General features: G+C 40.9%; 1 protein-coding gene and 1 long non-coding RNA gene across 4 annotated transcripts; one reads left to right on the top strand and one right to left on the bottom strand.

The window, feature by feature from the left end:
- Positions 1 to 6356: 6356 nt before the first annotated feature.
- Positions 6357 to 12985, bottom strand: LOC127346013 (uncharacterized). Its single transcript, XR_007879223.2, has 3 exons — positions 11021 to 12985; positions 7570 to 7693; positions 6357 to 7477 (listed from the first exon to the last, which is right to left on the bottom strand). It is a non-coding gene; the product is annotated as an uncharacterized lncRNA (long non-coding RNA).
- LOC127346012 (uncharacterized) lies at positions 6375 to 10391 on the top strand. 3 transcript variants are annotated; one of them, XM_051372545.2, is made up of 8 exons: positions 6379 to 6585; positions 8380 to 8494; positions 8579 to 8610; positions 8712 to 9036; positions 9111 to 9190; positions 9354 to 9548; positions 9750 to 9806; positions 9872 to 10391. In XM_051372545.2, exons 1-8 carry the CDS (start codon positions 6463 to 6465, stop codon positions 9944 to 9946), a joined length of 1002 nt encoding a protein of 333 aa, XP_051228505.1. In that variant the 5' UTR covers positions 6379 to 6462; the 3' UTR covers positions 9947 to 10391. The 3 variants fall into 3 exon arrangements, with proteins under 3 accessions (XP_051228507.1, XP_051228505.1, XP_051228506.1); XM_051372546.2 differs by having other exon boundaries at positions 8380 to 8482; XM_051372547.2 differs by lacking the exon at positions 9750 to 9806 and having other exon boundaries at positions 6375 to 6585.
- Positions 12986 to 16461: the final 3476 nt, after the last annotated feature.

The raw sequence follows: 16461 nt of genomic DNA on the forward strand, positions 1-16461 counted from the left end.
GCATGCTCTCCGTTGCTAGTAGAGGCTCTGGCCAAGTTGATACTTGTGACTCCAAGAGGGAGTATTTATGCTCGATAGTGGGTTCATGCCTCCATTAAATCTGGGACAAGGAGAAAGTTCTAAGGTTGTGGATGTGCTGTTGCCACTAGGGATAAAACATCGATGCTTTGTCTAAGGATATTTGTGTTGATTACATTACGCACCATACTTAATGCAATTGTCTGTTGTTTACAACTTAATACCGGAAGGGGTTCGGATGATAACCTGAAAGTGGACTTTTTAGGCATAGATGCATGCTGGATGGCGGTCTATGTACTTTGTCGTAATGCCCTGATTAAATCTCATAGTACTCATCATGATATATGTATGTGCATTGTTATGCCTTCTTTATTTGTCAATTGCCCAACTGTAATTTGTTCACCCAACATCTGCTATCTTATGGGAGAGACACCGCTAGTGAACTGTGGACCCCGGTCCTATTCTTTACATCTGAAATACAATCTACTGCAATTGTTCTTTACTGTTCTTTGCAAACAATCATCATCATCCACACTATACATCTAATCCTTTGTTTACAACAAGCCAGTGAGATTGACAACCTCGCTGTTACGTTGGGGCAAAGTTCTGTGATTGTGTTGTGCAGGTTTCACGTTGGCGCCGGAATCCCTGGTGTTGCGCCGCACTACACTCCGCCGCCATCAACCTTCAACGTGCTTCTTGGCTCCTACTGGTTCGATAACCTTGGTTTCTTACTGAGGGAAAACTTGCTGCTGTGCGCATCATACCTTCCTCTTGGGGTTCCCAACGGACGTGTTAACTACGCGCAATCAAGCATATTTTCTGGCGCCGTTGCCGGGGAGATCAAGACACGCTGCAAGGGGAGTCTCTACTTCCAATCTCTTTACTTTGTTTTTGTCTTGCTTTATTTTATTTACTACTTTGTTTGCTGCACTTATATCAAAACACAAAAAAATTAGTTGCTAGTTTTACTTTATTTACTGTCTTGTTCTCTATATCGAAAATACAAAAAAATTAGTTACTTGCATTTACTTTATCTAGTTTGCTTTATTTACTATTGCTAAAATGAATACTTCTGAAAATACTAAGTTGTGTGACTTCACTAGTAAGACATAATGGAAAACATCTGTGAGCTTTTTAAACTATTTCGTGAGTCAAGACATGAATGGTTTAATGCGAAAATTAAAAAACCTATGGAACCTTATTTGCATGCTGGTAGTAATATTAGTATGAACGCTTTGACCACCATTGTTGATAATGATATAGAAAATTCTAAGCTTGGAGAGGTCGGTTTTGATGAAAATGATCTCTTTAGCCCTCCGGGTATTGAGGAGAAAGTTTATGTTGATTATGATATGCCTCCCATATATGATGATTATAATGATAGTGGTCTTCTGGTGCCGCCTACTATGGAGAGTAAATTTTATTATGAATATACTATGCCTCCTACGCTTGATGAGAATAATAATGATAGCTACTTTGTTAAATTTGCTCCCACTACAACTAATAAAATTGATTATGCTTATGTGGAGAGTAATGATACTTTTATGCATGTGAATAAGAATGCTTTATGTGATACTTATATTATTGAGTTTGTTCATGATGCCACTGAAAGTTATTATGAGAGAGGGAAACATGGTTATATGCATCTTAATAATGTTAAGTTTCCCCTCTTTATGTTGAGAATTGTGAAGTTACACTGGTTTTATCTTCCTATGCTTGTTATTTTGCTCTTCATGAACTTGTTTATTTACAAGATTCCTATGCATAGGAAGCATGTTAGACTTAAATGTGTTTTGAATTTTCTTCTTGAGGCTCTCTTTTGCTTCAACTCTTATTTCTTGCGCGAGCATCATTAAAATTGCTGAGCCCATCTTAATGGCTATAAAGAAAGAACTTCTTGGGAGATAACCCATGTCTTTATTTTACTTCTGCACTTTATTTTATAATTGAGTCTTGGAAGTTGTTTACTACTGTAGCAACCTCTCCTTATCTTTATTTTATTGCATTGTAGTGCCAAGTAAAGTCTTTGATAGTAAAGTCAATACTAGATTTGGATTACTGCGCAGAAACAGATTTCTTGCTGTCACGAATTTCGACCTGCCTCTCTGTAGGTAGCTCAGAAAAATCTTCCAATTTACGTGCGTGATCCTCAGATATGTACGCAACTTTCATTCAATTTGGGCATTTTCATCTGAGCAAGTCTGGTGCCACTTTAAAATTCGTCTTTACGAACTGTTCTGTTTTGACAGATTCTGCCTTTTATTTCGCATTGCCTGTTTTGCTATGTTTGATGGATTTCTTTGTTCCATTAACTTTCAGTAGCTTTGTGCAATGTCCAGAAGTGTTAAGAATGATTATGTCACCTCTGAATATATGAATTATGCACTGATCCTCTAATGAGTTTGTTTCGAGTTTGGTGTGGAGGAAGTTTTCAAGGATCAAGAGAGGAGGATGATACAATATGATCAAGAAGAGTGAAAAGTCAAAGCTTAGGGATGCCCCCGTGGTTCATCACTGCATATTTTAAGAAGACTCAAGCGTCTAAGCTTGGGGATGCCCAAGGCATCCCTTCTTCATCGACAACTTATCAGGTTCCTCTAGTGAAACTATATTTTTATTCCGTCACATCTTATGTGCTTTACTTGGAGCGTATGTTTGTTTTTATTTTTATTTTTGTTTGAATAAAATCGGATCCTAGCATTCTTTGTTTGGGAGAGAGACACGCTCCGCTGTTTCGTATGAACACATATGTTCTTAGCTTTATCTTTAATGTTCATTGCGAAAGTTGAACTACTTCATTCATTGTTATATGGTTGGAAACGGAAAATGCCGCATGTGGTAAATGGTTTAATGTCTTGAATAATGTGATACTTGGCAATTGTTGTGCTCATATAGATCTTGTTTAAGCTCTTGCATCATGTACCTTGTACTCATTAATGAATAACTACATAGAGCTTGTTAAAATTTGGTTTGCATGATTGATCTCTAGAGTCTAGATATTTTCTGGTTGAGGTGTTTGAACAACAAGTAGACAATGTAAAGTCTTATAATAGTTACAATATGTTCATATGTGAGCTTTGCTGCACCTTTTATACTTGAGTTTGCTTCAGACAACCTTGCTAGCCTAGCCTTGTATTGAGAGGAATTCTTCTCATGCATCCAAATCCTTGAGCCAATAACCATGCCATTTGTGTCCACCATACCTACCTACCACATGGTATTTCTCCGCCATTCCAAAGTAAATTACTTGAGTGCTACCTTTAAAATTTCTATTCTTTACCTTTGCAATATATAGCTCATGGGACAAAAATAGCTTAAAAACTATCGTGGTGAAGAATATGTACTTCTGTGTGTTATTTCTTAGTAAGTTGCTTGTTGAGCGGTAACCATGTTTTCTGGGGACGCCATCAACTCTTTTACCTTTGTTGAATATCATGTGAGTTGCTATGCATGTTCGTCTTGTCTGAATTAAGGGCGATTTTCATGATCAAATGGTTTGAGTATGCATACTGTTAGAGAAGAACATTGGGCCGCTAACTAAAGCCATGATTCATGGTGGAAGTTTCAGTTTGGACAAGTAATCCTCAATCTCTTATGAGAATATTAACTGTTGTTGAATGCTTATGCATTAAAAAGAGGAGTCCATTATCTGTTGTCTATGTTGTCCCGGTATGGATGTCTAAGTTGAGAATAATCAAAAGCGAGAAATCCAATGCGAACTTTCTCCTTAGACCTTTGTACAAAGGCATAGAGGTACCCCTTTGTGACACTTGGTTGAAACATATGCTATGCAATGATAATCCGTGTTAATCCAAGCTAATTAGGACAAGGTGCGAGCACTATTAGTATACTATGCATGAGGCTTGCAACTTATAAGATGTCTTATACATAACTCATATGTTTTATTACTACCGTTGACAAAATTGTTTCTTGTTTTCAAAATGAAAAGCTCTAGCACAAATATAGTAATCAATGCTTCCCTCTGCGAAGGGCCTATCTTTTACTTTATTGTTGAGTCAGTTTGCCTATTCTTTCTATCTTAGAAGCAAACACTTGTATCAACTGTGTGCATTGATTCTTACATATCTACTTATTGCACTTGTTATATTACTTTGTGTTGACAATTATCCATGAGATATACATGTTGAAGTTGAAAGCAACCGCTGAAACTTTATCTTCCTTTATGTTGCTTCAATACCTTTACTTCGAATTTATTGCTTTATGAGTAACTCTTATGCAAGTCTTATTGATGCTTGTCCTGAAAGTATTATTCATGAAAAGTCTTTGCTATATGATTCATTTGTTTACTCATTATCTTCATCATTGCTTCGAATCGCTGCATTCCTCTCATATGCTTTACAATAGTATGATCAAGATTATGATAGCATGTCACTTCAGAAATTATCTTTGTTATCGTTTACCTACTCGAGGGCGAGTAGGAACTAAGCTTGGGGATGCTTGATACGTCCCAAACGTATCTATAATTTCTTATGTTCCATGCTACTTTTATGATGATACTCACATGTTTTATACACATTATATGTCATATTTATGCATTTTCCGGCACTAACCTATTGACGAGATGCCGAAGAGCCAGTTGCTGTTTTCTGCTGTTTTTGGTTTCAGAAATCCTACAAAGGAAATATTCTCGGAATTGGACGAAATCAACGCCCAGGGTCCTATTTTTGCACGAAGCTTCCAGAAGTCCGAAGGAGAGACGAAGTGGGGCCACGAGGTGGCCAGACACTAGGGCGGCGCGGCCTGGGCCTTGGCCGCGCCGGCCTGTTGTGTGGGCCCCTCGTGTGGCCCCATGACCTGCCCTTCCGCCTACTTAAAGCCTCCGTCGCGAAACCCCCAGTACCGAGAGCCACGATACGGAAAACCTTACAGAGACGCCGCCGCCGCCAATCCCATCTCGGGGGATTCAGGAGATCGCCTCCGGCACCCTGCCGGAGAGGGGAATCATCTCCCGGAGGTCTCTTCATCGCCATGATCGCCTCCGGATTGATGTGTGAGTAGTTCACCCCTGGACTATGGGTCCATAGCAGTAGCTAGATGGTCGTCTTCTCCCCATTGTGCTATCATGTTAGATCTTGTGAGCTGCCTATCATGATCAAGATCATCTATTTGTAATCCTTCATGTTGTGTTTGTTTGGATCCGATGAATATTGAATACTATGTCAAGTTGATTATCAATCTATCATATATGTTATTTATGTTCTTGCATGCTCTCCGTTGCTAGTAGAGGCTCTGGCCAAGTTGATACTTGTGACTCCAAGAGGGAGTATTTATGCTCGATAGTGGGTTCATGCCTCCATTAAATCTGGGACAGTGACAGAAAGTTCTAAGGTTGTGGATGTGCTGTTGCCACTAGGGATAAAACATCGATGCTTTGTCTAAGGATATTTGTGTTGATTACATTACGCACCATACTTAATGCAATTGTCTGTTGTTTATAACTTAATACTGGAAGGGGTTCGGATGATAACCTGAAAGTGGACTTTTTAGGCATATATGCATGCTAGACGGCGGTCTATGTACTTTGTCGTAATGCCCTGATTAAATCTCATAGTACTCATCATGATATATGTATGTGCATTGTTATGCCTTCTTTATTTGTCAATTGCCCAACTGTAATTTGTTCACCCAACATCTGCTATCTTATGGGAGAGACACCGCTAGTGAACTGTGGACCCCGGTCCTATTCTTTACATCTGAAATACAATCTACTGCAATTGTTCTTTACTGTTCTTTGCAAACAATCATCATCATCCACACTATACATCTAATCCTTTGTTTACAGCAAGCCGGTGAGATTGACAACCTCGCTGTTACGTTGGGGCAAAATTCTGTGATTGTGTTGTGCAGGTTCCACGTTGGCGCCGGAATCCCTGGTGTTGCGCCGCACTACACTCCGCCGCCATCAACCTTCAACGTGCTTCTTGACTCCTACTGGTTCGATAACCTTGGTTTCTTACTGAAGGAAAACTTGCTGCTATGCGCATCATACCTTCCTCTTGGGGTTCCCAACGGACGTGTTAACTACGCGCAATCAAGCAGCAGTAGGCGTTAGGGTTTTTTTTTTCATGTTTTAGCTATGTAAATTATGTTTCATGTATTAAAAAAAATGATTCAGCAAAAAAAAAATGTGTCGTGCCGCTAGAGCCAACCCCGACGCAAACAGATGCGCGGTCGATTTCGACCATTTCAGCGACGCAAACGGACGCGCGCGGACGCTAAAATGCGACGCGCCGTTGGAGATGCCCTTATGATAACCAGTAAATGACAAATGTTTGGTGTGGCATCTAGTGATACTCCTCCACGAGACTACGAGAGGACCGCCAACACTACACACGGGGGGCGTCGCATTTTAAAGCCCCGATCCTCTATTCTTTGACACCGCGCGGCAACAGCAGCAGGCGGTAGCTAATAGCACGCAGAATGGACATGGCGCGGCAGCAGGAGGCAGCAGCTGATAGCTTTCCGGCCGGCAACGGATGGATGGCGAATGTGCTTTCCAGCCCTGTGGACGGGCGCTCGTCCACATCAACCTGGACGACCCAGGTAAGTTCCTCTGTTTTCTTGCATATTGTTTTGTTTCTCGCCTCTGAAGAAACTACTCTCACCTTGTGTGGAGAAGATGGATGTTAATCTCCCAGCCTTTTCTCCTCTTATTTTGCTTTGTTTCCTATGCCTTTTAGCTTTCGGTGTTTCAACTAGTTCATGTGCAGAAGTGATGCTTTTCTCTGGAACCATTCCCTGCAGCCATCTCTGGTGATGAACGGGAAGCACTCTGTTTTGGCAGACCGGCAGGGCTTGCTTTTTTGAAAATTATCATATGCATTATCTAAGCCAGCTTTCTTTTTCTTTTGTATCCACTGGTTCCAAGACTTGCTTTGGACCTGCATTGTTCCTTGGCGTTACGATGCTGTCTAATGGACAGCACCTGCGGTAGTGCAGCCTGGTCTTTTCAAGCAATGTTTTCCTACACATTTTCATCTCCCTAACTGCTGTTGAGGGGTAATATCTGTGTGTAATCTTCAGTGGCCATCTCCCTAACTGATGGCCACGACTGCAGTGCCTCTACTCATACCTTGTACTGAATGAGGAGCTGCAGCCTGTAGCAGTATTGCTTCTCCTCAACCTTGATTGGCAGTGAATGTCACCAATGTGCCCAGTAATCTCGCCGGTCTTCATACCAACAACTATTTGCTTGTTCTTGGAGGGTGCCGCTTCTAAATTTCAATCTTCTCCTTGATTTATATTTCTCACATATGAAAGAGTCGTTGCAATCTGTGGCAGCAAATTCTTCTGTTGCGCACTTGTGCTGCATTGCTCTTTGTTCATTGGTCTCGGTGCTTAAGGATTGATCGGCCGAGGTGCCAGGAGAAAAATGTTATGCAAAGACAACATTATCTTCCTATTCGCTACCTGAGTATCTGGACTCGAGCATGTCCTGTGATTGAAAATTACCTGATGTTATCGAATAGCTTAGGGGTAACAACAAGATATCATAAGATTTTTATTGAACTGTTGTTTTTTCCTTACCTCTTCGTCTCTTTTCTTCCAATCTTTTGTCAAGAAAAAAGTGACGTTTTTTTTCCTACTCCATCTCATAGCTGAGGAGTATGTTTCACACCATTATACTACCTCCATGTCAAGTTTGACTTAGCTTTTACCAAAAATCATTAACATGCAAAATATAAAATTAATTAGATAATAAATATATTTTCGTATGGTATCTACAAAATATTATATTTGTTGATAGATTGTTCTAAAAATTTGGTCAAACTTTACTTGGTTTGACTTTTCAAAAAAATATAAGCCTTAAACTTTGGGATGGAGGTAGTATTGGACATGAGGATGAGGTGGCATCCACTTGTACAATCTGCCATGCATCTAGTGTATGAAAACAGACTAAGGCATAGCCTAGTGGTGGGGGTGGGCTGATGCCTTCCCACCCACCCGAGTTCAAGTCCTCATGCTTGCAATTTCGGTGATGTTGTACCCCTGCTATCAAAAATACCACGTGGCCCCTCCCACGTTGGAAATCATTTTTTTAGTGTATGAAACAAATCCCTAGATGCAGTTTAGCTATTTATATTTAGGACTCTTGAGTAACCTCGAAGAAGAGGATAAGAAAACCAAAATGTTCAATAAAATGTCTGAAAGCAGATTCCCTTATTTCTTCAAATTTCAGTTTAATTGGATGTAACATATGTCGAGTTGTCGAGCATAGTTCAAATATTATCCGACTTCTTTCCATATTATCAAATATGAGTTGGTTATATAGTTTGCAGCGGGCTAAGCAAAATCCTAATACTAAATGAACATATACTTTTGTGCCCTTGATGGCAGATAGCGTTTGAGGATTATTCAGAATATGAGTATTCTTACAGATCTGAAATCCAAGGACCCCGAGATGACCGTGATCTGGGCGAGGTTTTGGGGAGTACAATGTGTAATTATTCTGGTCTATTCCAAACTTTGTTACACAAGTGAACAAATTTATCCATGGTTTCGACTTTCAAACTAATGTATGAAGCTTTCCTTGCAGGTACATTCAGTCCTCTCACTAATATGAAGGAGGTGAGCTTAACTCCCGAGGCATGATTTGGCACATGTAAACGTATAACTTGATAACAAATTAATGTTACAAATAGTGTTGAAATTATGTTTCTTCATGGCAGATTGAATATGAATCTTATTCACCAACTAGTTATCATGGCATGACATTACAAACATATGTTCCCGTGCCACCGGAGACCTGGAAGGTGAGGGAGAGGAGGCATATGCCATCGGCTTTGCTGCCTGAGAAGGGGGAGGCCCCTGCCACCATGGCCCTCCTGGATGAAAGAGAAGGAAATGAGGAGGAGGAGGAGGAGGAGGATGAGGAGGGGAGAGAGGGAGGAGTGTCCACACAGCCGCTAGGCTGTCACTGGAGAACGAGGCCAGCACCCGCCGCCACACCGAGGGAGGAGGGGGGCAGCACCTCCGCCATAGTAGATCTACTAGGTATAAATGATAAAGTCACCAAGTCACTTATTATAGACTCAGGTAGTTAAATACATATGGTATTGTTTCTTTAGATTACATGCGAAAGAGCGGTAGTGGACCAAGACGACCACGCCAGAAAGGAAAATGGTGGCCTCTGCCTGACAATTTTGGGGTAAGAGTTATGTGTACTATCAGGTAGAAGTACAACAAATCATAATATTTGCAGTGACTTCTTTAGATATGTATACAGTGCTCTGTATTGTGCACTCTTTGAGCTCAAATTAGTTATCTTTCATCCAAAAGGAGCTACGTAACTATTTTTGTTGGTTTAACAGAGCGCACCATGCTTTTGGGACTTGTGTTCTTCAAGTAAAGTCGATAAACATGGACCCAGAAAAAATAATGAACATTGGACACCTGAAGAGGTGAAAGTACTAGTTGATGGCCTATCTGAGCTTGGGGTTGGAAAATGGTCTAAGTTGAAGAAACGATGGTTTTCAGATTCAATTCGAACGGCTGTGAATCTTAAGGTATGGTAAATTTGTGATATATGCACCACAAAGCAAATGCATTCTTAGATGTTGCTCGGATAGAGCTGCAACCCCCTACTCTTTCTCAGTTCATCTTCTACTTATCTATATTTTAGAAGAAAAGGTACCTGAATTTCATGTTACCACTGTCCTAGGTCCTGAACTGATACCAATGTTTCATTTTGTCTAATCTGAAAACAGGACAAGTGGAGAAATTTGTTGATAGCTTATACAGTTAGGCCTACCTCCAAAAAGAAGGTGATATTCTAAAATTTCTGGAACCCTCTCAGGAGCACCACTGATTTCCATTCCTTATATTACAGGGAAGTGCACCTCTCGATAAGGAAGTGATTAAGAAGATTCAGATGCTAGCAGTTAATAACCCTTCTCCAAAATGAAGCTGCAGTTATGAATGACCCAAAAAACAGTATTTTAGGAATTTTGGTGTAGCAGTGATTAAGCACAAGAGTTGCGCTTATTCATAGTCCACTAAAGCATAGGCAATATAATACTAGTGTGTAGATTGTAGATTGAGCCATCTGGAGGCAGCAGCTTGTATCTCCTGCGTAATAGCCTTTTAAAGTGATCTTTTGTTGATGAAGTAGAGGGAGATCTCCTGCTCCACCACTTTTATGGCCCAGTGTTAAGCAAAAATTCGAAAACAAGAATGGGTCCCGTTTTCAGTCGACATGTCTTATCAGTGCCTACCTACACATTCTGAGTGTGGCTTCCTTTCTAGTCTTATTTCTAATTGGTAGTCATCTTTACTGTTATGTACAATCATCCCTTAATTAATCAGAATGTCTAATGACCGTGCCTGATCTTAATTTCACTTTGATTTTATCAATGATGAGTCCAAATTCCATGATATGAAATTATGAATCCTGCGGCAACATGCGGGATATCATCTAGTATCTGAGGTGCTATAAATAAAAGTCCTCACAGCACCCCCAGGCGTTTTGCAAACTCCGCTTACATATACACATATGCAGTTATGCGGTATATATGCCTATGGAGACTTCGTTGCATTGAAGGCCAGTACCCGTTTTTAACAGCTAGACAAAGCACAAGTGCACACGCGCACATCTTGACTTTAGGTAAAGGAAATGTGATGCGTTCTGGTTGTTTTGGTTTTGCTTATATGAAAATTCTAATGAAAAGAAATATTCATTCAAAATGGAGATTCTTATTGTTGCAGGTGATATGTACCTGAAAGGCCTATTTTACTTAAAGCTCTTTAAGTCCAGTTTTATCATCATTGAAATATTCTCCGAGTTAAACCAAAGGGAACTTGCCAAACGGCTATATGATTGGTACATAAGTCTAGTAGTAACAGTTTTTCCTACTGCAGCAGCTTGTGAATCAGAGGAAAAACAATAGCTACAGTATTGTGTAAGACAAGAAAATCAGAGGAAAAGCGAATGCACTGCTTTGTCAATAAACCAAGATAGGAGAAAAAAGGTTGTTGGTACCTTATCCTTCCTGGGGTCATTATTAGTCGGAGATCAGAACCGATTTTGGTCAGCTTAGTCACTCAGTGCCAGTAGAGTTCAATTGGGGTTGCACCTTGCTTGAATGATCAGTTTCCGCAATCATAAGGATACCTTAGGATTGTACCATGCTTGATTGTTCGCTCTCCACACCTGAGCATAATCCATCAGGATCACTAAGTCACTGGTTCTTCCTTGGATTGCTGCCCGACTTATTTCTTTGTAGCCAAGAGGCCGCAGCTGTGAGGTAGAGAAAAGGCAATCTGTACATAATAATCTGTGCAATCAAATGCAAAAACGAATGGATAGCCCACTGTCGAGAAACTGATGGTGACTAGCCATAACCATGTTAATTTCATTCAGTAGACATTAAGTTTGGACTGTCATTTTACTACTAGTGAATGAACTCTATAGTTTGCCACTAACAAACTGAAACAGTATGTTGGTGGAGTACCTATAAGGAAACAGATAAAATTGCAAAACCTTTATTCAAAATCAGCTAAGGATATCTGAACTATAGTAGTTCCACATTACTAGGAAGGTTCAGCTCTGGAGCCCATTTGGCCAATTTACAGTCCACGATGCATCTTGTGGAATCCTTTCTAATATCTGGTACTGTATTATGATTTCTGTGATCCCCTGAAGCAGTTCCCACTGCCTCCACAGTTTCTGTGAACGCCTGAAGAAGTTCTTCAGAATAGCAGTATTAAGTTTTGATTTCTGATCCGTCAGTTCGAAATCATGCAGCAACAATGCAGTCTACTCCAAAGTAGACAGCAGAATGCTGACTTTCTTTTAGGAAAAAAAAGAAACACAATCAGAAAGTAGACAGCAGAAGATGCGTCTGACACAGTAACTTAACTAAAGAAGAAACCATATTAACCGTCATGACAAGATCTAACAAACCGATCAATTTTTGACCTAGGCAGCGCAGATTTTAAACGAAGGAGCCGCTGCCAGTGGAGTTAATCATGTTACTACTGTCATTTTTTTTTTTTGCAGGGACTACTGTCTTGTTACATATATAGCCTACGCATTAACACTTGCTGTGTGGAAAAGGAGCTTAGTTCAAAATAAAGATGCCCTTGATCCTCAGTCATAATGCAAGTTGGCCAACCAGTTTCGCAAGCTCTACTTTGCAGTTTATAGAAGAGTCGACCGCTGCCTTCTGACCAATCAGCATTTCAAGTAAAGGTAAAAGAAGAGAGCGGAATAACTCTTTCTAACCTGACATGCCCACATCTATAAATCATTTTAAGATGAGTGTACATACAGTAGCACATGATTACAGTTTCTCAGGATTTTCCTTCTTTGGGATGTTTGATCTATGCTACTGTACTACCAAATTAATTCTCAGTCCTCAAGAGTGAACTTATTGTCAATTTGTTTCTCAAATGCAAAATGTGGAGAACTGAAGCCGGGAAATCTCATCTATACTTATCAGGACTTCGATGGAGAGCGCACGCGAGAGCTCCGCCTCCTTCACCCCACCAGCCTCCCGGCGGTTGGCCACCGACGGCCACCCACTGAGTCCCTGGATCAGGTGCATTGACTTGGACCTCAGCCCGGCCTCGTCGGACGAGTCTGTGTCGAAGCCGAGAAGCGCATCATTCAAGGATGCCCTCCTATCCGGGGCGGACAAGGAAAGAGCGCTCCTGCCGGTGCAGCGGCGCCTACGACCTCTCTCCAAGGTACGATTCATGGTGCCGTTCCGTCTAGCCGGGATCTGGCAGGGCCTCCTGTCGTGCAAGACCAGCCTGCGGCCTCTGCTGCCGCCGAGCCGGCATGGATGGTGCAGCGGAAAAGGGGTGGTGGCGCAATGAAAGGCTCGCCGCCTTCATGGCGCCGCAGGTGGCTTTCAATGGAGGGAGGAGGACGAATGCCATGGGGGAAGGCAGTTCGCTCAGAACTCCACCGTTGGCAAGTGCTTCAAATGCCTTCCCGTTCTCAGCGTGCCTCTGAGTCTGACTGTAGAGATCTACCTGCTTTTAAATATTTGTAAAAGTAATCAACATCTACAATACTCTCCATAAGAAGATGCCACTAATTTATCCAAATTCTGATATATCTATCACTGAAAAGTGTCTAGATACCAAACTTTCTATATCTATTTATAGTTAGAGGTAGTATAAAATTTACTAAATTATAATCGTCATAAAGTATACTCTCTCCATCCACAAATAAGTGAACATACAGATATAAGTGAAGAGATAATTGCATTGGGAATATGTAAATCAACACCTCTCTTTTCTTTAATTCTTTCACTTTCAATAAACTAAGTGCATGTAGAAAATGAAGATAATACGTGCTGAATATTACTATAGGTTCGATTTTCGTGCGATGAGAGATAAGCTATTTTTGATACTTTAAAGTGCATCTGAAATATAGAAGTACACTCTTTCATGGACTAAATTTGAGGCTAAACGTCCACTTATTTGAGGACGGGGGGAGTACTTTCATGTAGTTGGTATTATGAATACTGATATTTTCGTATGTTCTTAGTTAAACTTTGCACAGTTTAATTTAACAAAAAATCTGAACGAGTATTTCGTACTTGCATCAGACAAGGAACAAAAGATCACCGAGACACCTTCATCAGAGAAGCCCAAGGGACAAGGAAGGCTCAAACCTCTATTCCTCGGACTAGAATTCTTGGCCCAAAGACATACTAAAGGCAGTAGTTGTCTACAGATAAATGAATCCAAAATAATCAGTAAAACGGTGGCAGCTTCATTCCTTCCCACCCTTGGCTCTAGTTCCCCGGATCCACTTCTTGCTTCATACCAATTAATTTATCAAACTTGCGATCGAGAGATAATCTAGATCATGTTGTACCAACTATTAATTGGTACAGAGTTATTATCAAATTGTTATCAAAACCTCACAGTCACCCTTCCTAAATCCCCCCAGCCACCCCACCCACCCGTTGATGTGGCCTTCTTCGTCAAATCCATCATCCCGACTAGATCCGAGGAGGGGAAGCAATCCACCATGGACGAGGATACAAACACATTGGGCTAACTCATCGAAGAACTTACGGGTAGCATATAAAGGACATCAAAAGAATCACTTGGGGACTTGGGAATCAAGTTCTACTCCATCGTTCAGCGGTCCGTGCTCGCCAACTAACCCCACATCACCATCGACATCCCGCCCTCATTAACAGCCGTGCCCATCGGCGGAGGCAAGGAAACACCACATCTTACGTGCACGGCACCGTTGGGGCGTCCCCTAGGCAATCGATCCACGGCAACCAGGGAAAGTTGTTGGGGTTCTTCGGTTTCTCGACGACTAATCCGGTCATAGGTCCATTACTGATCTCGACCACAAGTGGCCTTACGTTTCCTGTCATGGATCCAATAGTGTCTCAAGATTTGGTGCATAATTCTAGAGTAGTAGGGCAAAATAGTTCGGTTATGGCTTTCCCTCAATTCAATCGGGAGAACCCTAGATTGTGCACCATTGTAGTTTAGCTTCACTTAATGCCGAAGAAATTAGCAGTGATGGATTGGGAGAGTTTATGTGTGAGTTTTTATATTCTAAATTAGCTCGAGATCAACATTAGTAGTTGACTAAAAAATCTATTGTAGTCACTATTCAAAAACTAGGCCCAATCAGCGATTAATAGGCCGATTAATCGCTACAAGGGACCTGGCAGTGTCGAATACCACTAATCGCTTGTGTTAATCATTTTGTTCGATTAATTTGTTTGACAACCCGATTACTAGGAATGTCCCCGATTAATTAGTCCACTTTGGTCAATGAAACTGCAAAATTTTCAAGGCAGATCGCCCGTCGAGCCACTGCCCCGCCCAAATCAAGTAGGGTTGCAAATTTCCAGCTCATATCATAACCATGGGGTAAACAAACTCTTGTCACCTCTCATTTTAGGGACCATAGTATTCATGGATGTATTGCTCACAAATCTCTTATCACTAATTTATTTACTACACATTTGTACTTTATTTCTATACGTATGCATAGCAGTAGGAGAATCCTTGACTCTGGGCTATTTTTAATCTATTGGAAAGGTCCGATAAACGTAAGAAAAATCAAGTAGCAAGTCTTGTAGATGTTTCTTTTACACCACTTTAGCAGTGCTTCCCAAGGTTCGATATAGGTCTTATAGGGAAAGAAATTACAATATTACAATCCATAATCCGGATCGAAGGTATAAAATACGAATACAACTTGGCACAAAAAACAAGGGAATTGTTCCATGCTTTCTTCTTGTGAGCGCTTGGCTTTGGAGAAACTGTTGATTCGGCGGTTCCGTGGAGCCTACGTCGGGTGCTTTAAAATCCGTGCCAGTGCTGCCTTTTTGGACCACCTTGTTTGGTAGCCCACTAAAAAATTACTGTTTCTTGGCCATATCGTCTACCTATCACCGTGACTTGAGTAGACTTTGCCATCGCATCTGAACTGTTTCCAGGTTGGGTGCTCAACGTGATGGAAATGATTTTAGATTTTTTAGATTTTAGATTTTAGATTTTTTTAGATTTTCATTTCTGCTAATGAAATGAAATGCTGGGCGTCAAAGTTTCCAAACGAGATTTTAGATTTTTTTCCCAGCAACATTCGTTATTTTATTCATTTGAAAATTTGAAAATAAGAATACATCGTCGAGCGTGAGTGAGCAAGTTATACTGTTATATATAGCCCGATTGTAGTACTGTCGTTACGGAAACTCCAATTGTAGCCCGAGCTACATGGCTCTTGTTTTTTTTGCAAAATTTAAATTCAATAATTTGTTTAAATTCAATAATTTGAAGTTTCAAAAAATTCTTTAAAAAAATCTAGTTGTAGCCAATGATGTACTCTGCCACTCTGCAAAATCTGAGGATGAAATACATTATATCGAGCCAACAGGAAAATGACAAATTCTGACAAATGTTGGAAGTTTCAAAATCTGCACTGTTCATCTTTTCAGATCTACAGATTTGTGAATTTTGTACAGCCCAAAATACGCAGTCTTTCGAATTGCTTTTTTTCACAGTGGTAGAGTACATTATTGTCTATTTTTTTGTTCATTTTTGTTTGAAACTATTAGATGCTAATCCGCCGGCGAATGTAACAGTGCTTTTTGCCTGGAGTTTGCTGGATCGGTGGTATTCGGTCGTGCGCACCCATGCTTTTATTCCGATCGATTGGTTCTGGAGGGAGCGGCGCGAAGCTCTTTTTCTGTGTTGACATCAAGTGACTATGGATCCATGATGAAAGTCGGAAGAAGAGAAGTTCATGAAGGCCGGAGGGGAGGACTAGCTAAGGGAGGTTCAAGTTTTCGCGCTGTTGAGGGACTTGCTTGGTGTTCCGGGCTTCACAGCAGCGGTATGAAAGTGGGGGCGACAACACAGGTGAAGTTCAGAGTCCTACCTTTCAGGGTGAAAGCCCAAGGTCTGGCCTTAACTGGTTGTGCCTGGCAA

The sequence above is a fragment of the Lolium perenne genome, chromosome 3, assembly GCF_019359855.2.
Source record: "Lolium perenne isolate Kyuss_39 chromosome 3, Kyuss_2.0, whole genome shotgun sequence".
NCBI lineage: Eukaryota > Viridiplantae > Streptophyta > Magnoliopsida > Poales > Poaceae > Lolium > Lolium perenne.